The sequence below is a fragment of the Gadus chalcogrammus genome, chromosome 22, assembly GCF_026213295.1.
Source record: "Gadus chalcogrammus isolate NIFS_2021 chromosome 22, NIFS_Gcha_1.0, whole genome shotgun sequence".
Taxonomy (NCBI): domain Eukaryota; kingdom Metazoa; phylum Chordata; class Actinopteri; order Gadiformes; family Gadidae; genus Gadus; species Gadus chalcogrammus.
The window spans coordinates 5,054,985-5,078,327 of NC_079433.1; the positions used below are offsets into that span (position 1 = coordinate 5,054,985).

The 23,343-nt window shown below is 47.4% G+C and overlaps 1 protein-coding gene across 14 annotated transcripts in view; it reads right to left on the reverse strand.

The window, feature by feature from the left end:
• Positions 1-23,343, reverse strand: part of pleca (plectin a) — a 90,465-nt gene that overhangs the window by 41,420 nt on the left and 25,702 nt on the right. For 4 of the 14 annotated variants that reach the window (XM_056582331.1, XM_056582329.1, XM_056582330.1 and 1 more), the window contains exons 1-2: positions 10,999-11,640; positions 2,607-2,668 (exon numbers count right to left, since the gene is read on the reverse strand). In XM_056582331.1, coding sequence (XP_056438306.1) covers positions 2,607-2,668; positions 10,999-11,161 — 225 coding nt within the window. In that variant the 5' untranslated portion in view covers positions 11,162-11,640. Of the gene's footprint in view, positions 1-2,606; positions 2,669-5,178; positions 5,428-10,998; positions 11,641-13,469; positions 13,485-15,929; positions 16,063-23,343 lie in introns of those variants that run through there. The other 10 variants (XM_056582339.1, XM_056582337.1, XM_056582341.1 and 7 more) reach the window with 4 other exon arrangements.

Here is a 23,343-nt window from a genome sequence, read left to right on the forward strand (position 1 = left end):
GAAGCATGTAGACAGAGAGAGAGGAGGATGGAAGATTGAGAGAGAGAGGAGGATGAAAGGTTGAGAGAGAGAGAGATAGTGAGGAAGATGAATGTGGAGAGGATAGCGGGAGATACAGGGTAGAGAGAGAGGAGGATGAAAGGTGGAGAGAATAATGAGAGGAGGGTGAGTGGAGACAGAACATTCTTTTTGGTTGTTGCCAGAGGATGAGGTACACGGGGCGAAATAGGAACCAGGCAACAGACACTCCGGTTTGATGGATGCATAAAGAAGAAGTTTGACCAGATATTGGTGAAGCCAATAAACCTCACCAATGTGCACTATATTTATTACCATATGTTTGATTCGTAAGCTATGTACATGACTCAATAGTCAAGTGGCTGTATTAGAATCCTTACAATTTTTTAAATGCATTAAATTGTAAAACATTTTCTAAAATGATTTACAAATATGGACTGCTGTTTCAAAATGTTCAGCCTCACGCTATCTGATATTGATCTTGGATCTTGGAAACCCAACATCGGGGATTGATTATAGAAAGACAAGAACAAAGTAGATAATAAAATAAAGAAAAGCACAACAATTTTTGACCATTTTTGTGAGTCTCTTTTACGAGGGTTGTTCGAAGAACATCAAAGCTAAAGGGGGTGTTTTTTTTTTTTAAATGGCCGACTGCGGGAGCGGCTTGTGCCCGCCGACCAGACGCTACAGCAGCACGGCAGGACCTCGTTCCGACGCTGAACCCAAACAGCCTTTTGAGGGCGAGCCAGAACTCTGAGCGGTGCCAGTCTGCCACGGACGCACAGGGGGGTAGGATTTCCGGACAATGAAACAGAATAACAAGCGAGGACAAAGCCCCGGTCTACCGGCTGAAAAGGACGTCCACAGCGACTCCCCTGTGTGTCGGCCCGGGAATTCCTCTCTGGGCCGACAGACTTCAGTGGTGTGCTGAAGAACTTGGCCTCCGTGTGCGCTAACCGCCGCAGGCTAACGGTGTTCACCGCAGCACGGTATGACCTGTCACTCACATCACACCTTCAAAGACCACGAGATATCCTTTAGGGGTCGGTGTTTTTGTTGAGTCACTGCCAAGAAATATGGCTTTCTACTTCATTTACCAGCCCTCGATAGGGCAACTGATATTAAAAGCTAGGTTAGGTTGTGTACTTTGTTAACCCATTTCCCCTCAGGGCGCGTAAATTATTTCTGATTCGGGTATTTAATATGACAGAACCTAAGTAAACTTACTAATACTAACCATCTCCAACCTAACCGAAGTAGCTAAACTTAACCAACTCTAATCTAATACCTAACCATCTTTAAAACAAAAACTAAATATAACCACCCCTAACACAACACACAAATATAACCTGAATGTCACTCAAATGTGTTCATCTAACTTCATCTACTACCCAAACCTTTCCAATGAATCATGGGAACCAGGAAGTGTTCCATTTGAGCCGAAAACTACAAATTACACAAAGTAACTATCACAAGCCGCCCCCCAGGCTGAGTTTGTGAACACTGAATCCTCCTGTTCTCTCTATCAGAACCCAGAGGCCCCGGAGCCCAACCTGGAGCTGGGGGGTGGGGGGGGCAGGGGGGCTGGGGGGGGTGGGGGGGGCTGGGTCCAGATGTGAATACTAAGCCCCATGAACGGCTCCCAATCTAGTCCAGACTAGGCGGATGTGTGTGTGTGTGTGTGTGTGTGTGTGTGTGTGTGTGTGTGTGTCTGTGTGTCTGTGTGTCTGTGTGTCTGTGTGTGTGTGTGTGTGTGTGTGTGTGTGTCTGTGTGTGTGTGTCTGTGTGTGTGTGTGTCTGTGTGTCTGTGTGTCTGTGTGTGTGTGTGTGTGTGTGTGTGTGTGTGTGTGTGTGTGTGTGTGTGTGTGTGTGTGTCTGTGTGTGTGTGTGTGTGTGTGTGTGTGTGTGTGTGTGTGTGTGTGTGTGTGTGTGTGTGTGTTTTTGGAGATGCTAACCCAAGCCAGGCCAGGCCAGGTGTGTGAGACTCACATCTCGTGCACGTCAACGGTAAACATGGACGCTATGCTTGTTGATCTTTTCCACAAAGGGTGGACAGGACACCGTTTGACGGCATGCATGTAGAAAGGCGTGCGTTTGTATATTTATTTATTTTTGTTGCATTTTTGTGCTTTATTTTTTTTATTATAGAGTGAGATAGAGAGGAAGGTATGGGAGACAGAGGAAAGGACATGCAGCAAATGACCCCGGGCAGGAATCGAACCCGGGTTGCTGCGATCAGGACTAAGCCTATACGGTACGCGCTCTTCCTGGGCTCCCTGTTTGCATTTATTTATGTGTCGTACATATATTGGTTATTTTTCATAGTCTAGGCCCAAGGGTATGAAATCAATAAAGAGTTATCCTGTGAGTCACCTGGCTAACAGTTACATGAAGGCGTGTCTGTTAAACATTCCTTACACTAGAGCTGCAAAACGAGAATATGGGAATGGCATGTCGAGGTTTATTTCCTTATTTTCACGGAAAGACAGTTGATAATTAGTCGTAATTGAAGGCTGTAGGAGACGTTTACCTTTGACTCAATAATGTCATGCATGAAAACATTATGAATACATTTGTGTCCTTACCTTCATCAAGTGTTTGTTGACCCATTTTGTGAAGGTCTTCTTCTGAACCCGGTCCCGTTCATCTGCAGAACAGAGAGAGAGGGAGGGAGAGAGAGAGAGAGAGAGGGAGAGAGAGAGAGAGAGAGAGAGAGGGGAAACAATGGTTAAAGCCAAGCTCACTCTCCCCATAACCAACCAATCTTATGGCGTAGATCTTATTTATCAAAACACGACGCCTCTGTTCGTTGTTTTTTGTATTTTTGCTTACGAAGAAAGAAGAGGAAACTATTCCGCCAAATCCTAACCTGTGCCAACGCATAATCTATATTTTTTAAACGATTTTTCAAACAAAAAGAAAGTGAGGGGGCTGACAAGTGGGTCGTCCCTTCAGGGTACTCGTAAAGATATAGGATGAAAAAAAAAAAAAAAAGATACAGGGCGAGCGAGAAGACCTTCACTGTCAGGTATGCCTAGCTGCAACAAGTTCCACCTTGCTTTGATTTCATGGAGTTGATAAGCCCGGCAATGGATCTGTCATGGTCTAGTGGTCTGTCAACACTTTCAATGTGCCGCATGAACCCTGATAAGTCGGTGCATCGCAATCGCACTGTGTTCAAAAGGTTATCCCAACTGATGTCTCGAGGCGTCAGTTGGAGCTCAATAAGGGGCCTTATCAACCCGCCAGCCAACTTCATTCTTCACAAGCACCCAGTTCCATCACCCTGCTAGTGTTTAGACCCAAATTGGAACCAAGATGGCTGCTGGGTGAATAAGGCCCCTGGCCGCCTATAGGAAGGTTGGGAGGGATCTGTCAATCACCAAGTTACACGATACAGTATATACACGACTCAGCGTAACGGGTACGCCTAGCAAAAGGAAACAGTTAGAGCCAATGAGATCACGAGGGGCACTTGAGACAAAAGGTGCCAGGATTGCAATGGTGGAAGCATTAAAACGTTTCGGAAAAATAGTTTGATATGACATGGGAGGCAGTGCTCGGATCTCAGCAAGAGGAACGAGAAAAACGAGGAAGAAGTACCGTCCCAAGAGCCGACGCCCATTCCAGGGTGGAATCCCCAGTGACTCAGAGACCCGGCCCGCAGACTACCAGGGGAAAAGGGGAAGTCGAATATAATTAAAAGGCGAGAAATTACTATTTATACAGTTGCACTTCGGTTGCTATGGCCGCGAGTTGAGCAGCTCTCTGATTGGACCAGATGTCGGGGGATAATGACACACGGGTGCGGTTGAGGATGCTGGTTTAGTATTCAGGCATGACGGCGACGCTTTCACCCTCAAGCGCCTTACAGTGAAGTCCGATACAGGTCCTTGAGGCAGAGGTTGGGGTGTCATGGGATCTTGTTGAAGGCTGCCTGCAAGTAGGATGTTGGACAATGGGGATTGAACCCAATACCTTTCAGCTTTGTAGTCTAAACACCCCTAGCCCAGCACACATTCCTGCCTTGCATGTTGTTAAGTATATATACATAAAAGTGAGTACGTGGACACACAACCTCTCCGCTCCTAAGCCTGTTATGTCACGTCTGGGGGGGGGGGGGGGATTCTGCATGTAGCAAATGTCAAGGACATTCCACTGTGGACACACCCACTCCCATTACCCAGCATGCATCGTGCTTCAGGCAGGCTTCTGCAGCCCGCAGCATCACAGAATAGAGTGGTTAATGGGTCCTACATGTCTCGAGCTCAGCCGAAGACCAGAGATGAGGTGAGATGATGAGGAAGGAGGGGTTCTCGGGTGTCTACCTGCACCTTGGCTGCAGGATATTAATACAGAGCTCTGTGACCTTTCGGCTGTCAGCGGCTTCATGAAGAAAAGTGTTGAAAAAAATAAATGAGACTATGATTATATAATTATTATTTTAAAGTGTTGTTTGCCTCTTTGACACAAAAGTATTCCTAATCAAACAAAATATGAAGCTGAGCCACATAACCAAACCCACATGAAAGCACAATATTGCAACAGGCTATTTGGGATTGTGTGTTTCTGTCTGGTAATTAGGAGTGGCCGCAGGGAGAGGCAGTAAACAGCAGGGGGCGGGGCAGATCTGGTAACCGGGAGGCAGCGATCTTGGAAGTCCTTCAGGCATTAACAGACAGTATCGGAACCTGCACGACGCATCAGGTCCTACGTGACAACATCGGAACCGAACAAGACTTCATCAGAACCTGCATGACATCATCAGAACCGACGTGACATCATCAGAACTCGCAGGACAGCATCAGAACCTGCACGACATATCAGAACCTACATTACATCATCAGAACTTACACGACTTCATCAGAACCGACTTGACATCATCAGAACCCTGAAGACATCCCCTTTAAGCGAGCGTTAATGCGACGGCAAAAGATAGCCTGATCACCGGTGCATTGTGGAGGTTTCTAAAGGAAACTGAAACAACACAATCTGCGATCACACAAACCAAAGCAATCAAACAAACCAAAGTACAACCTTGGCAGCGGTCAAGACCAGAAGACATCTCATTACGGGACACTCCCGAAAGACCTTCTCACACACACCCCCACCCTAAAACACCCACACACACACACACACACCCACACCCACGCTAACCTTTCCTGTGATCCATGGACCTGAGCCTCCCCTGGTAGGGTTCGTCGGTGAACACTGAGTCGCTGTTCATGCTGTCGGTGGAGTAGGCCCTGTAGTGCTCCTGCATGGCCATGGCCCCAGCGCGCTACGCACAGAGCTAACGCGCTACGGGGTCACAACACACGCCTGTCTGCTGCAGTGGGACGAGGGCTCCTTGTTCTCTAACACCACCCCACCAGCTCTGCTGCTGCTGCTGCTGCTAAACAGTGGCGGGGCATGCGTCTAAGTGGGAGGGTAGCATGTCCTGCTTAGGTGTCACTCTGTCCAACTCCCATTTTCTTCTTCTCTTTTCTTTTTCCCCTCTCGCTCCATTTGCTGCTCTGAAAAAAACTAATCGTTTTTCTGTTTCTCCACCCCCCCCCCACCCCAACCCCAGCCCCCTCCCTCCTCTCCTCCCTTTTCACCAACTCGCACAAAATGTATTCCCTCGGGCTACGATGTCAGAAGCTGTCAATTACCCCACAGTGGTCTGTTGAGACGGAAAGAGAGATACAGAGAGAGATACAGAGAGAGAGAGAGAGAAAGAGAAAGAGATACAGAGAGAGAGGGAGAGGGAGAGGGAGAGAGAGAGAGAGAGATTTGATTGAGTGAGTAAGTGAGAGGTAAGAAAAGACAGAATGAGAGAGAGAGAGGGAAAGAAAGCAGATAGAGGATTTCTCCCTCCAGTGCTGCACACACACACACACACACACACACACACACACACACACACACACACACACACACACACACACACACACACACACACACACACACACACACACACACACACACACACACACACACACACAACTAACCATGGCCTTACCAGCTTCGGGGCAGCAGAACTTTAATCAGTCTGCCTGGACCCTAGTCTGGCTTTGACTGAGACACGTTCAAACCAGGCCAGCAGCTCTGTGGTGGCGGATCAAACAGCCCTCTGAATGAGAACGCCTGTTCTCTCAAAACCCAACAGCAGGATACGGGCAATCACAATCTGGCATCAATGGAGGAATCAAAGTCCTTGGGCGCCTGAACCACATGTGCCAATCAAGAGTCTCAAAAGCTCCTTTCACCAATTAGCCGCAATTAGAGAGAACCGTCTGCTTTCCCGCTCTTTCCCTCAGCGTCGGGGAGGAGAGCGGTCCAGGGGGTACGAAAGGTTTACCTCGCAAAACCTACAGGATGTAAACCTGCAACAGAGAGCATGGGAACATGGGGACATTTAAAAGGTGCTTAATGAAAACGCTGTGTGAAAATGCTTGATTAAAAAGAATGAAAACAACCTTGGAGTTCTGAGAACAGGTGTGGGAGACTGGTAAAAGATGGGGTTTGAAGATTCTCAGTTAATGGGTGTGCGCCATCTTGGATCAGCACAAGATGGTTTATTGCCCAAGAATCGGGGTTTGAAATGTGTTGTTAAAGTTACTGGGAAAGATATTCATCGCAGCAGGGATCGTTCGCTCGAATCAATCTTGAAACAAAGAGTTATTTTAAAAACAGTCAGCCATAAAAAAAAACAACTGGCAATATCAGATCAAACTTGAAAGTGGCTTTCTTTGGTTGCTGACAATCACATGACAAACAACCTGCAATGCTACACAATTTCTTTTGTGAGTATCAAATACAATAAAGACTGTGTGCTTTTGTGTCTGCCTTGTCACACGCAAATTCACAAGTTCTGAAAACAGCGAATAACCCACTGCAAGGAATGACCTCTAAATCAATCAACAAACAATTCTCTGTAGTTCTCCCTAATCATCAAGTCAACATGTGTGCAGAACTATTTGCTGCACTGCAGTCCAAGGCCTACAGCCAAGCGCCCTGGATTCCCTAGCCCCGGCCACCCAACCCTCAGGCTGCGGCACTGGTGTGTTACATCTTGAATACCGGTGTCACGGTCCACCTTCGTGCAAGTATATCTCCTCCGTTCAAAGGACACTCTGACAGGGAGATAGGAGGGAGAGGATTCCTCAGGAGGTGGCAGCTTGCTGGGGCATGTAGCGAGATAACAAATCTGCCCGTCTCTGGAGGTATGCTCTGCCACTGACGCCCTACACTGGAGTAAGGTAGTAAGCTTCCCCTGGTAACATGAAAACACTTTTTTTTTGCAGGTTTTTATGCATAGTTGTTTTGGTTGCATGTGTTTTACATGGGTGTTTCTTATGTAGCGTCAATCCAAAAATATATTTATTCAAAAAAGCACACATTTTTGTTTCATATAAAATCAAAAAATAGGTTGTTTTAACTTACAACCGAAATCATTTTTCACTGTTTAATATTCTGTAGGGTGAAGAAATGCCACGATGATTTAAATGAGCGTCGATTCAAGCCCGTGAAGGTTCAAAATTTCTCTTCCAACCAACATCTGCTTCACAACAAACACGCAAAGCCCACATCACAATCCATCACCATCCACACATTACAGTGTGTTGGTGAAAAGCACTGACGACAGACAGGTTGTAACAGCCTCCCTGTCAGAACAGCAAACTAGGAGCAGGCGGTGGGGGGCTGCAGTGTGTGTGTGTGTGTGTGTGTGTGTGCGTGTGTGTGTGTGTCAGACAGGGAGATGTTTATGGTGACAGCTCAGGCGTGAGAGAGGGGGGGGGGGGGGGGGGGGCGATGAGGATGTCAGTTTATGTGCATTCCTGCTCAGGGTGTACATCCACCCGTCCACACACCCAACCCCGCCCTCCGCTTGAGATAGCGCTGCCATACCCAACCCCACCCACCCCCCACCCCCCACACCACCTCCACCTCCACCTCCATTCCTGCCGGGACCCTGAGCAAGAGGCAGCATGTGTCAGGCAGCCGCTGGGCTCCATCAGAGGAGGGGAGGAATGCTGGCTGAGGAGGAGTTCCTCCACCCACACGCCGGGCTCTGGTGTATGATGGAGGAGGGGTGGGGGTTGATGGGGGGGAAGGGGGTGGAGGGATGGGTGGATGAGAGGGGTAGAGGGACGGAGGGATGGAGAGATAGGGGGAGAGTTGGGGTGTATTGGAAGAGGTTGAGGACTGCAGAGACGCACGGAGGGAAGAGATGGAGAGATGGAAGGGTGGAGGGAGGGAGGGAAAGAGTGGAGGGATGGACTGATAGAAGAGATGGAAGGGTGGAGGGAGGGAAAGAGTGGAGGGATGGACTGATAGAAGAGATGGAAGGGTGGAGGGAGGGAAAGAGTGGAGGGATGGACTGATAGAAGAGACGGAAGGGTGGAGGGAGGGAAAGAGTGGAGGGATGGACTGATAGAAGAGATGGAAGGGTGGAGGGAGGGAAAGAGTGGAGGGATGGACTGATAGAAGAGATGGAAGGGTGGAGGGAGGGAGGGAAAGAGTGGAGAGTAGGGCTGAACGATCTATCGTTTTCGACCGAAAATCGCGATCTCAAGCATTACGATTTTGGGATCGTCAAAGCTGCGTTTTTTTTTTTTTTTTTTTTTTTTTTTTTTTTTTTTTATTATATATTTTACAAAAGTGCAATTATTTTGATGCTGATGAGCCATTGAAGCAAGTTTACTTAAGAAAGAGGGCTCCCTTTTTATTTGACTTTTTTGGTTGTTGTTTTCTTAGGTACTTGAATAAACAGTCTTGCATTTGAAATCTGTTGCCAGCAGTTTTCATTATTGCATTACCTTAATGGAATTCATTGGTTATATTAATTTATACCGAAACTTGATTTAAAGAAAATAAATCGTGGTTGAAATCGAAACCGCAATCTCTACCAGAAAAATCGCAATTTACATTTTTTCTTAAAATCGTTCAGCCCTAAGTGGAGAGATGGACTGATAGAAGAGACGGAGAGATTGAAGGGTGGAGGGAGGGAGAGGTGGAAAGGTTGGAGATGGACTGATAGAAAAGATGGAAGGGATGGAGAGACGCTGTATAGAAGAGACGGAGCAATGGAAAGGGTGGAAGGGGGCGGAGGGGATTGAACAGGTCGGGAGAATGGATAGCCAGAGGGGATAGAGGGAGTGATGGTAGTAAATATGTCTGTGTCAGGGGGCTGGGGGCTGAGCCAGGCGATGCACGGCAGGCCTGTGGGCCAGGAGGGGGCAGATCCAAGCGGGCAGGGGAGGAATGCGGGGGAGAGACATGCTCCATGGACCTGTCTCCCTGAATTCACTTTCAAATAAAACATTTGCGGGTTTTTTTTTCAGTTTCTGCTGTTTTGAATTTGGGAAATGTTCGAACACATTGTGCAAGTATTATACTGAAAAAGATGCCCTGGCACTGAGACATTATTATTTTTTACTCTTATTGATTAAGTTGCTTATTCTATTTAACAGAGGCAGTCTGGCTGCCTCATTGGGCAAAGGCGCAGTGAACTGCGTCTGTGGTCTTATCTCCGTTCGGTTCACACCCATCACTAAAACACAGATGAGAACAATTAACTGAGAAACACACAGTCTGCTGAAAGACTAAATTGGAAGCGCTGTGCAAAGTATGTAAACACCACATGGGATATATTACGCACACATACACATACACACACACACACACACACACACACACACACACACACACACACACACACACACACACACACACACACACACACACACACACACACAAAAAGATAAAACTGTACTTTCCATCGCGTGTTCTTTCAGGAACATTTTTACGAGTGCTGAAATGCCGGGAAAATGTGCGTCTCAGATGTGTGTGCCTCGAAAGAGCCAATCGATGAACTGAAGCCAAAACACCGTGTGAAGAGCGCCGTCTATGTCGCCCTCTAGGGGGGAAAGCAGTCCCCACAGGCAGAAACGTAAACATTGACCGTTTAATTAGTTAATTAGGGATATAATTAAAATGTGTGAGTCCGAAGAAATGTAGGATAGATTTCTCGAATATCTATTGGGATGTTTGTTTTATAGATAGGGTCTAATTAAGCCTGAATTCAATGTATGCCACAGGTGTGCAGTTTGAGAGGGGATTGAGGGTTAACAGGACCGTCCCGAAGTAGAACTGATGTTGAAGAGCCGTTTCCATGACAACATACCAAAACATACAGAAGCGCGGGGAAGCCATCAGTTCGTTATTTATGGTTCTCAGTGGTGTGGAAATAAGGGCGCTCGGGAATTTAGAAAGGAAGGTAAAACTACTTTCGGCCAACTCTGAGAAAACCCAACCCAGTTTACGCACCACAATAAACTTCCTGTTTTTACAAATAAAAAGTTTAAGAGATTTCTCAAGACACATTCCTCCTCCTTTCCGTAGCCTAATGGATCTACTTCAGAAAAGATTTCTAAGAGCAGTGAGAAAACAACGCATTGTGATCCATCTCTTTCATGAGCCTATTTTTAAAATGACACTGAATTATCAGAACATTTTACATAATTATCAAAAAAAATTATGATTGCTTGATTGAACATCAGGCTACTAATATCATCATCATCATCATCATTTTATTATTAGACTCAAGGTCCATTTAAAAACATACAATACAAGAAATAGACATCACACACATAAAATAAAAATATGTTATACCTGGCATCGAAATGAGCCAATACAATTATAGCTGATTAATAATCGCCTTCTCTCCCTTCTCTGAAGACGCACTTCATCATAATGATTCACTCCATTCACAACAACAGAGTTGTCAACATATAATTAATGAGATATGATAACAGCGGCTTGCGACGGGTTAATGTCCTGGCGTCACCTCCCCCTGTTCCGCGCGGCTCCTCCTATTACAAGGAGCAGCGCCTTGATAGAAAGCGCGCGCTGCTGACCTATACACGCTCGCGCTGATGTATGGGCGCTCGTGCCGCGGACTGTAGACAAATCGGCGTTCGAGCTGCTTACCTGCGCAACACATGCGGCTGTACAGGTGGGAACCGACGTCTTCACAGCGCATCTCGTGAATGTAATTGGACCGGCCGTGGTGGTGGGTGACCCCCCACTCGATCTGGGCGCCGTACCAAGGAGAAGACGAGGCATCACCGGGAATGTCTTTAACTTCGGCCATCGCGTGCGAAACAAGCGCACGGCGGCGCGCGGGTCCGGTAAAACGCCCACTAGCACACAACGTGTTGTTGTGGCGGACCTCACCTCAGAGCTCAACACTTTGGGTCTCTCCCCCTGCCTCTATTCGAGCGACATGAAGTCAATCGGAGCGATAGTAAAAACAAACCGGGGAGAGTCGAATCAGATTGCAGAGTAAAAAAAATCTTCCAGAGTCGCTCTGCTGCTAAGCCCTGCCCACGTCATTCTTTGTACTACAGTGGATTTACTCCCTTTCACTATTGTTTTCGGGTAATTGCCAGCAACCGCGTCACCGTGCGGGACATTGAAACCCCCGGTCTGAACGATATGTCCCGGTAACGTCCAGGCGAGACAGGCGGTCACGCTACGGGGCTGTAGACTCCACGCGCACGGTCTCTATTTTAGTACGACGCCGTAATGACTGCCTTGCCTCCAAACTCCCCAGCACGCGGGCGCAATCATTTGGAAAGTGTAGGCCTACCTACACGTAACTTTCTAAACTCACGCACCTGGTCCGGCACGTTTGAGGTTTAATTGGAATATTTCACATTTTAGAGCGCTACCCCAGTCCTTCCGCGCCTACTCCCTACACACAGAAGTGGGCGGTGCCTTGTTGGTTATACGGTCGCGTATGTGAAGACTTTCCATTCAACAGCTGGAGTTGCATGGAAATGTTCGTCGAAAAAAAGCATTTACTTACATGCCATAGTTGAAATGTTTAACATTCACCAGGGATTTAAGGCATTTTACCCTTGAGGAAGTACCTCACACCTATTTAGCTGAGGCAATTAAAAAAAAAAAATGATATGCACATGTAACTCCAAACGAGGAACTCAATGCAAAGATCACGTTTTACATCGTGGGCTATTAACAGTAAACATCGCTATTATGCCTCAGGTTAAACGATTATTTCGTGTTCACAAAGCCTGTTTACACAGCCACTGCAATGTAGTGAACTTACTTCACCACCCAATTATCATAATTATATACATCTCCATGCATTTCTGAGTGGTAACAAGCGTAACCAGGTAGATTTTAGACTATGCAATTAATGGCGCTGGAAGACCATGGGCCAATTGAATTGAGAAAAGACACGCCACTCTAAATTATAAATCACATTATGAAACATGAGAAGGGTGATCATTAAAGATAAGCCTGCACCTGTGCAGTGGCCCTATTATAAACACTGGTGCTACTGTAGCTACGCAACAGGGCTAGCAAGAATTAACCTGACAGGTGGTGAGCACCCGACGCCTGAAACGGCTTGTGGTTGCTGTGAATTAGAGGAACATGTTAGCCTTGGTTGCTAAAGCCCTCTATCTTTGTTTGTGGGAATGTGACGAAGAAGTTAGCATTGGTTGCTAGAGATGTGTTCCTGAAATTCCCCCAAACAAAAATAAAGATCTTTGTTTGGGGGAATTTGAGGAACACATCTGTTGCTTATGTTTTCTCTTTCTAACGGGCGTTCTTTCACTTCTCTACACAACTATTCTACAGCTAGAGTCTGTCTCTGTGTGCCACAGCCCACAGGGAAGGTAATCACTGAACGGAGACACAACAGCACACAATGAGCGCAGGTTCGATCCCGTGCCCACTCTGGCAGAACCCGGTTCTCCTGTTGTCTCCCATTGTGTTCCACGCGTTTGATGCGGTCATGGGCGTGTCTTTCTCGATGGATAGGAGGAGTAGTAGCTTCTAATAGTTTTTTCTGCAGACCGATTTAACTTTATAAGCCTTGATAACCCTTTAGACAGGGCTGGAACGAAATGTTTGTTTTATCAAACGGGCACGCCTGGATAAACTATTAATCAAACAAACTGTCGGAATAGGGGTAAGCTTTATACAACCATTACCAAACCAAAGGCCAAGCCAGCCATAACTCTTGGTGGAGGATTCCCCTTCCAACTTAAACGGTGGAGGATATCTTCCTGAACTAACGACATCTTCAGTCCCTAGTTCTTCTCTGTAATCACAGAGACATTAACAGTTTGTCTCCCCTAACTTAGACCTTGGTCTGGGAGGTGTGAAGTGTGATGCGTGCATGCGCAGACAGACTCAGTCTTCCCCTAATCTGCCCGAGGATAACGTCGAGACCTATGGCATTGACTTCCCAGACGGCGGGGGTTTGTTATGGCCGTATCCAGGATACACTGACCCCACCCCCCCACCGTATACAGTGTTGAATGATCTCTCTGCGCCTCCGCTTCGTGTGTGGCGGCGGTGCTGGGTGGCTCCGAAGACATTTGCTGGGGCTTTTTATAAACCTTGGCTGGGGGGTCATTCCCCTTCACCCACTTCCTCGTGGGCTTCCCACGCGCCAGCAAGAGCCCCAAAGGCACCTTGTCGTCCGCACACACCAAAGTCCTCTGCCCACCCTTTTGGCCAACCTTTGTGTGTGTGTGTGCGTGTGTGTGTGTGTGTGTGTGTGTGTGTGTGTGTGTGTGTGTGTGTGTGTGTGTGTGTGTGTCGTGTGTGTGTGTGTGTGTGTGTGTCTGCGCTACGTCAGTGCTCGTGATATCGACCTGCGCCCAGATCCCGGCCGCCATTCTATTTGTGTGTTTACTGGAAAAATCAACGCTAATGTCAAATGTCATGTCAGATGATCAGCTGCGGCAGCAAATGTCCCTTGTTGCATAACACAGCAATACAGCGCAGAAGGTCTCTAGCGAAGCATAAGCTGCTGTTGAACGTTGCTGGTTACCTTTGTACCGGGCCTGGGACAAACCCTGCGCTGCGCTGAACGTCAGTCTTTTTACATGCAAATCCACGTCTGTTGACAGAAGATTGCATGCAGCCTTGTTTGGATTGCCGTTGCTGTTCTGCAGCAGTCAACCTATCTCTCTCTCCCTGGCAGCCATTGTATATCTCTCACTCTTTTTATATCTATATATATTTATATATATCTACCGACGCAATATGTAATGCAAGCTCGTTAACAATTGTATGAAACAGGAGACAATTATTAGGTTCTGTTATGACTGAGAGCTTGTGTGACATTTTCTCTGCACCAAACTGCAGTTGTAAGCGGATGCTCCAAATCAATCCCACAAACCTGCACAGATTTTCTTTTCTTTTTTAGCTTTTACTGCTGTAGCCATTTAAACGGTTGCAATAATCCATTCCGGTCGGATCCATTTGTCTATTAAGTGTTTCCATTGCCCTGCATCATCATCAGTATAAGCGGCACAGACAGACTTTTATGAGTCTCTTCTACCTGACCGCCCCTATCAAATACCTTTTTCTATGCCAACAATCTGCCGAATCATCCTCCTCTGACCATAACAAAAACCTGCAGAGTCACTGTAAGGAATCCTCGTCCCTATGGACTGGAAAATGCTTCCTGAAACAGGAAGTACAGCTCCCAGTACAGCCTATGAGATACGGATCAGACCGGTGGAACAGTACATCCATTAGACCTGTCATCACGCCAGTCAAGCAATTGACAGCCGCCATCGATGGAAGCCATTAAACAAGTTGGCTCGACCAGGTTACCCTAACAAAAACAAACAGTCATTGTTAGGAATGCTGTCCTCCACCTTTAAAACCTTTGGAAACCGCAGAAAACGGTTGACTAATGGTGTTCAGGATATCGTTATCTACTGGCCCCTTCCCAGAAGAGAAAGTCAAGGCCCTTTAGGTGTGCCGACCAAAAAGAAACACGTCGCAAGATTCACAAGAGACACGCTTTCTCGTAGTATGAAGTGATTCAACGAGATTGTCGTTGTAAAAGACCTTGGGTTCAAACAAGTTTTCATTACCCTCCCACTCCACCCCTGTACACTCTCCCCAGGTGTCCTGTCATTTGAATAAGGGTGTGTCTGGTAGGAACACCAGACGCCTCGATCCTGTCAAACTGTCAACAGAAAAATGAGGTGTGTCTGATGTAAGGCGACACAAACGATTAAGGTAACCTCGGGCCCATCTGAGAACGCAGAGATTCCCTTGGTCTCTCGCTTTGCTTTTAGAACTTAGCAACCGGTAAAGGAGAAAATATGATGCTAGACTTGAAGTGTTGGGTTGGATTCCAGAGAAGGACTCTGCTAAACAGGCTCTCTGAAAGACGCAAGTGACACAATTCAACTTCAAACAAGTTGTGAAGCATGCTAAAGGCTACTGCTTAATTCAAATAAGTGCAATTAAAGGAACAAGAAAGTCAAACTGCTCCAACTGTCACTGAAGTTTGCTTTGAGGACGTGCTAACCCAAAGCCAGGCCATGCTGAAGGGTGATTCAAAGATGGGGTTTTGAAACCGCTGAGGAGCCAGGAATACTTCAGCTCCTATACTCCAGAGTCATCAGGTTACACCCGGCACCGACAGGGTTAAACCCTGACGCTCCCACCCAACAGGAAACCCAGACAGGAAAAAAAAAACACAGAGAGAGAGAGGGGGGAGTGGGGAAGAGAAACGAGAGGAGCGCACCAGGCAAAGAACAGAGAGAGCTGCGCACACACAAGAGAGAGAGAGAGCGACCGAGAGAGCGAGGTCGACCGAGAGAGAGAGAATGCTTCGGAACAAGTTTCTAGATATACAAAAGGCAAGCCTCGGTCTACGCTACGGAGAATCTAACTCAAGAAACAAATCCCTTTCCTTTCCCACTCCCACTCCCAGTCAAGGACGGACGACGCGCAGACACCAGCGGATCGGCAGAAGTAAACAGAGCAGTCCGCCGCTCCACCGCGTCACAACAGCAGCAGCAGCAGCAGCAGCAGCAGCCGTACCGGTGGTTTTCCCGCGACCGCGTTTCCCTTACCTTCCTTCTTGCGTTGCCTCCACTGCCAGACGGCGATAAGCGTTAAGATGTGTCCCACCACCACCAGGGCGGGGAACACAGGTCCTGGGGGGCTAACCGGCATCGGGCCTGGGACAGAGTGACAGCACTCGGCCGCGGCAGGCAGGTGGGAGGGTGGGGAGGGTGGGGGTGAGGGGGGGGGGGGGGTGGAGGAGGGGGTGAAAGGTTGAAGGGGGAGTGGAGGGAGAGAGCAGTGGGAGGTGGGTGGGGTAAGTGGGAGGAGTGGCCGGCGCTAGGGGTGTGGTGGCATCCTGGACTTTAAAAAGAGAGCAGCAAGGCCAAGTGCCGGCGACTTTTTGCGATTGGGAGCAGAATGAAAGAGAGCTGTTCCCTCCCTCCCTTCCTCCCTCCCTCCCACCTTCTCTTGTTCCCTGTGACTCACCGCTCCGGCAAGAGGGGCTGAGCTCTCCTGTCCCTCCCTCCCTCCCTCCCTCCCTCTGTCTCCTAACTCTCTCTTAACAGTTTCTCACAAATACTGTGAGTGTTATTTATTACAGTGCGAGTATACCTTCCGGTTCAGCGCTAAGTTTGGAGCGCAGAAAGACTGCTTGGCCCTGACTTGGCTTTAAACATAATGTTGCTTCCTGGTGCAGAGAAGCTGGTTCCACTGGTCTCCCATTACAGGACTGCTGTCTGTCCCACTAAAGGCGGTCAGTCGGAGCTGAAGTACGCTCAATAATGCACCAGTCTAAATTGTGTGATAACAAACACACACGTGGAGCCACACCTACACACACTGGAGTCAGTCAATGATAAGGAGGCCTGGATTAACACGACAACAATTGAGAAACACCATAAAACACGTCTGACAGTAAAGCATTCATTGCTCCACCGATGATTATTTCTTCCCCATGAGAAAGCCCCTCTCTGTTATTTTCCACTAGTTTCATGAGTACTACCAAGTCCATGGTCTAGGCTGGTCCAGGTCCAGTCCCAGGGCTCTCTGTGTGATTTAACTGGGAAGCCATGAGTGAGTTCAGATCAGTTGGTTTATTATGGAAATTCGCTTTCTCTTCTGCTAAACGCCAATTGCTTCCTTATGCTTGGACGCAGTGAATGGCGCCCCAAGATCTTCCCAGAACACTTAATTGTGGAGCGGTGGCGATGGGAGTGGTTGGTTTACCCACCAACCAAATCTCAACTACTGTGGAGGTTAATGTCGCGCTGCCGTTTAGATGGCCTCAAGCATTATTTTCTGTCATTGCCGTTGTTATGAGAACGACCAGGAAACTCACAACTCAAAAGATCGTTCAAGCGACAAGTCGCACCCACGGTGCCCAGGAGGATTCAACACTGTTTGTTTTGAACTTTCGAGTAATGACCGGCTATTCTTTCCTTGACGCAATAGTCACGTAAAACTATGTTTATTAATGATTACCTATAGCTCTTTAAGGTCCTGACTCATGCCTTCATTCAGGGCGTGCTTGCTTGTAATTGTTTGACATTGAGTTATGTCCTCTCCCTGACCAAGGCGTATCACCTGATTACACTACAAGCTGCCAACAGGAATATGTAAATCATGGACTTGATAATGGCAAACAGATTAAAAGTGTGACGCTGTTGTAGGAATACGAGTTGAGCCGGTTTTTAAAAAAAAAGAAGAGAGAAAAAGAGTCTGAATAAGTTGACATAAAGCACAGTAGAGGACAGTCATGCAGTAACCCAACACCCAGGACGCCGCCATTGTTACACCGTTCGCAACACGTTGCCACGCGCTGACCAACTGCCATAAAAAGTAAAAATAGACCTCAACGTTACATTCAGGTCGACTCCGGTCAGTCTATTCCACCACGAGAGCCCAAAGCAGTATTCCTGTCCTTGTGTAAACCCTGAACAGACATTCAAATATCGTATTCCGCAATGGAATTAATGAGGCAAATGAGTGCAATGAATCACAAAGACATCTGGGTACCACCTGGTGGAGACACAACAAGTTATACAGTACTAAATCAACATAACGATAGTACTACTAGTTTTTAAATATTAAGTAAAATCATTTACATTTATAATTTAAAGCGTTATCACAAAGTTGACAGGGCTAAAAAGGTGATGCCAATGTCAGCCATGTTGGAATCCATCACGCTACCGGTAGCCCCATTTCAAAATGTCGGCCAAGCCCCCCATAGCACCATTTACAATTAGTTACAGTGAGCAGGAGAGAGAGAGAGAGAGAGAGAGAGAGAGAGAGAGAGAGAGAGAGAGAGAGAGAGAGTGAGAGAGAGAAAAGACTCCCCATTTGTGTGGAACAAAGTGGTTCCAGGCAGCCCTCCTTGTCTGGGTGAGGCCAGCCCGCTACTGTAAACCTTGCATGGCCTGAATTCACCCAATCATTCCCAGACGCTTGGTTCTCGTCCCGCACTCTCCTATATCCCCCTAATTTCTGGAGAATTAAAAAGAAATCGGCCTCCACAAGTAGCCATTTCGAAGGCTAAGTGGGAGCCAACCGAACTAAAGGCTATTAAGCTAATAGTCGGGGACCGGTTCAACCAAAGACCTAAATAGCATCACAGTGCAAGCTGAGGAATGACAGAAATGTGTCTGTCCTGTCTCAGGGACCTCCCTCGGGGCCAAAGCAAGATACCCTGAGACGGGGGCGTGGCATCGGCCCCGGGCGGCATTCGTCACCATGGGAACCAATCAGGTGTCCCTCAAAGGGCAGTCACCGATGACTCAAAAGCAACCAGGAAACCGATCAACCAACATAGAGAGTGATGACGGGACCCGAGCCGCGGACCTACCTTCCGGGCGTCTGGGACGGCAGCAGCAGCAGCAGCAGCACAGATCCATCCTAGAGGAGGGCTTTGAACCCAGTATACCAGATACCAGACACACAGCCGCAGAGCACTCAGAGGACCAGAGGACATGCAGAGGAAAACCAGGGGGGCGTGCTGGGAAAGATGGAAAAAAGGGAAAAAATGGGAAGAGAGAGAGGGTGGGAGAGAGAGAGAGAGAGGGGGGGAGAGAGAGAGAGAGAGAGAGAGAGAGAGAGAGAGAGAGAGAGAGAGAGGGGAGGCTTGGAGGCTGGGAAATCACCACAGTCTGGCGAGTCCTTGGTCTAAATTGCGTATTTTTTTCCGCAGTGGAAACTATGGAGAGCCATCGTGGGTCAGGTCGGTTCCTGACGAGGGCCCCTGGCCGGGCTCCATGTTCAGGGGACCGTGAACACACCAGGAGAGACCTTCTCCCTCTCTCTTAACGGCACAGGGACAAAGAGAGGAGAACAGGGATGTGCCAACCAGCCGCACAAAGGCTTCTCTGTGAAAGTTGGGAGAGGCGGAGGAATTTATGATCTTTCTGAAGGACCGTCATCAGACTAATACCATAATAACCCGTTGATCATGGAAACAGCTCTCAAGTGTTCTGGCCTTCAGCGTGAGACCCCTAATGAATTCGACATTTCAGTGCGTCTGAACGAATGAAATGCCTTTTTCAACCTTTTCGACCTTCGTTCTCTGGCACACGTTCACTCGACTCTTGGTTAATATACACACTGCAATCATTTTTGTTTTATTTAGTGACTTGGTTCCGTTGCATTGCTCAAAGAAAACACACAGCCAGATGTCAGGCAACATCTGTATTCCAGCCAACTACAGCGGTCTATATACACTCTATCCCTCCCCCCCCCCCCACCCCCCAGCCCCAAAACAGATGCACGCCGTACTGTCCTACCCCCCCCCTAACGCCCACGTGGAAACTGTAATCCCCCCGCTGGGACTGTAACTAATTACCCATAATGCTCCTGTGTAGCCAGGCATGGCTTTAACCACTCAGGGGCTTCCCCCAGCGCACACCCACCCTGGGCCTGCAATCGGCGAAACAAGACCCCACCCCCCCTCCCGGCCCCCCACCCAGACCCCAGCACACAGCGTAGGATGGAGGGACCGATGTGGTTGGTGTGCCTCCAACGGGTCTCTGACATTCCAACAAACACAGAAATTACGAGAAAGTCCTCTTCTCTAAATACAGTGTTTTACCACTCGGGGGTAAATACAGGCTGGCTCTGGGAAAACAAAATCACACCAGACCCATAAAGAGCCACACGGTTACAGAGGGAGAACATACCTCAACTCCAAAAAGCTCTACAGTAGTTCCCCAAAGAAGTAACAAGAAGAAGAAGAGGAAGAAACACGGTTTGTCTGCTGACGGGAGAGCCATGGAGGTTGAGAGTGCGACAACCGCCGCACGTGCGTTCCTATTCTATCCTATCTGGCCCCCACAAAGCACCTCTGTGCTGACACCTGTTGGTGAGAGGAGGGAACTGTCCCCGACGCCTGATGAAAGCTCCTACCTTGGCCGTTCTGAATCAACACCTCCATGAAGTCGATCGAGTGACACAACTCCATCGCAGTCACGGGAGGAGAGGGGGGGGGGATGCGTCGCGAGATGGCGGCAAAAAAAAACGGGAATCACTTGACGAATCACTTGGCAAAAACAAGACAAGCGGAGGGGGACCCGCGGAATAGCCCTGAGCTCCTCAAACCAGCTGTTGCTCACTTAGAGTGAGGAGGAGCAGTCGGAGGAGGTCGTAGCTCCCATTCACAACACTAGTAGTAGGTTTGGCTACCAGCAGGCGAGGAGAGAGGAAAGGACCGGAGGCCAGAACCAAGGTGCTGACTGCCACATGTACTCATCTGGACCGCTTCCCCCGGAGTCAGCACCGGCCAGTGTAGGCACACACGCGCACACACACACATGCACGCGCGCGCGCACACACACACACACACACACACACACACACACACACACACACACACACACACACACACACACACACACACACACACACACACACACACACACACACTCACACATACACATGCATGCATGCACACAACCACGCAGGGGGAAAAGAAAGCTGAGTGTGGTTTAATTGGATTCACATTTTCCTAGCCTCAGCTTAGTCATGCAGGAGTGGAAAGTTGGTTTCTGAATGCACCGGTGCATTCAGAAACCAGGGAGCTGCTGCTGCCTCCCGTCAGGTCACTACTGATCAGATGAGGTACAATTCCCCTTTTAATCAGTGTTAGGCTTATAGCCATAAGCTACTGCGTTATATTTATTTGACTATTTTGGCACTTTTATCCAAAGCGACAGTGTTTTAACCCGAAGCAGTGGTTGTAGAATACATGTCATTAAGCAGCAGGCAGGGGTTTGGGCTTTCACCCAAGGAGGCTTACAGGTAAGCTACGGACATTTTAGGATCAAACCTTTTGAACCGGATTCAAACACCCTAACCTCCACACCTTCCAGCCCCCCATTTATAGATTTGTTGTTTTAATACCAGCACATCTGTAGATCATTACTCGATGGATCATTGTGGTAGCACATGTTAATATGGTAAATATGGATATGAATAAGCCTTTGTGTCCCAGCAGATGGCAGTAACAAAACCTTTTTTGTCTTGTATTTTTCCCTGAGGGTTTGGTCTACGTGCAAATAAGACCAGGATGCGTATCATCGTCAGGTACACAGACAACGTATGACACAGTTTACACAGAAAGAACCGATGCCATTTTGAAAAAAGACGGTTCTTCACTCTCTATTTGTTTCTGCATGTTTAATGAAACATACACCCTGTGAATCCGCAGGCTATATGTCAAGATATGTAATGATGCCATTAGACATTCATTTGCGAGACACTGAGGACAGCACTGGATTAGTGTTACATGTCATTGGTTTTTGTACTGCCCTCGGGTCTGTAACACAATTCCACACATTTGTGAAACAACATTTTTCAAACATTCCCGAATTAGGGTAATAAGTATGAGTAAATATTTCCACCACACAAACAACCGGAGTGCCTGTTCGAAGTGTCACCAGTGAGTCACCTCACAGTGGAGTAGGATGTCTGGCCCTGTTTGAACTCACTTCACTGCTAAGAGCCCAGCCTATAGCGACGGTACTAACTAATGCCTTTATAGGTACAAGGTACCTAGGTTGAGGTAACACTCGTGCAAAATGGTTTAAATACTTTGTCACTTTCCTTACGACATGGTGTCATAACTGCCTTTTCAGGCTTTGATTACTTCGTTTAAGTAGCATGTGCTGGGCAGTGACCCTAATTCTAACCAATTGAAAGTAAACGGGAACCTCAACGAAAGAATAAGGAAGCCCATACTTAAACTGCAATTCATAAAACACATAATGTAGTTTACTCGCCGAGCAGGGACGTTACCAATTGTTATTGGACCTTAATCACAGGGGCTAATGGTCTGTCCTTCCACGAGTCGTTCATAACAGGACAAGATCAATGCATAACGATCACAAGGTAATCACATTACGCAGTGGCCCGCCATAACCCAGACGCAAACACTCCGGGGACCATGGCAACGGTTATGTGATCACTGACTCAGCAAGAAGAACGATGACGAGAACAGGAGGGGAAGGAGCCTGCAAAGATGGAGAAGTATAAGAAGAAAAAGGGGTATAAGGTGTCTATTGAGGAAGATGAGGAAACTAAAGGGAAGGTCACACTTTCTAGGGGGTCCCACCTGGAAGCTCATCCACTCCAAATAGATGACAGGTCACTACTCATTGCTACGATAAAGATGACGCAGTAAGTCATTCTACTCATACTGCTGTGTCAAGCCTTCTAGACATTATATGTCGCCTGATGATGTGATCAAAAGTATATATATATTTTAAAAGAATAAAAATAAATATAATTGGGCTTAATGTGGCGCTTTAAGTGTAGCTGTGTATGGTAAATTAAAAATAAGAATGAATGTAAAGGTCACATATTTAGAGCAGTTCTGCAAAAATAATGTCATTTTTACAACTCTACTGAGGATGTTTCAATGACTCATGTGTGAAATATCCACCTCTATATTTATATCTATGTTTGGTTAAATAAATATGGTTCTTCCCTGAAGACTACATTTCCACACTATATATGACGCTATATATAACACTGTTAAACTACATGGTTCTCTCCAACCTCCCTCCGGGCCTCTGACAGTGGTTCTGTATAAACACTCTGCCCGGGTTGACCTTGTGAGAACAGCTAGGCCGGGAGCGGTCAGCACAATTATTTGGGTTTGAGGTAAACAAAGATGTGACTCATCTTTTTGAACCAAAGATCTGCAAGATTCCAAGACTACAAAGACTCTTAGCATTTTCTTTTCTTGAGCCTTCATCTCATCTGCAAGCAGTTTGATTTGATTGCACATAGTGTGGTTTATCGTGGGTCAACTATGCCACCTAGGGCCCGCAAACTGCATCCATCGCTCTTTCAGTTGAGCCAGAGTTAGGTATTGGTTCTTTCCAGGCAATGAACTGTGTTTACCTTACACTTTAAACAGTTGCAACCACACTACCTGGAATACGGACAAATCAACCGTCAGCCCCATCACTTCTTCCCCAAAAAAACTAAAAC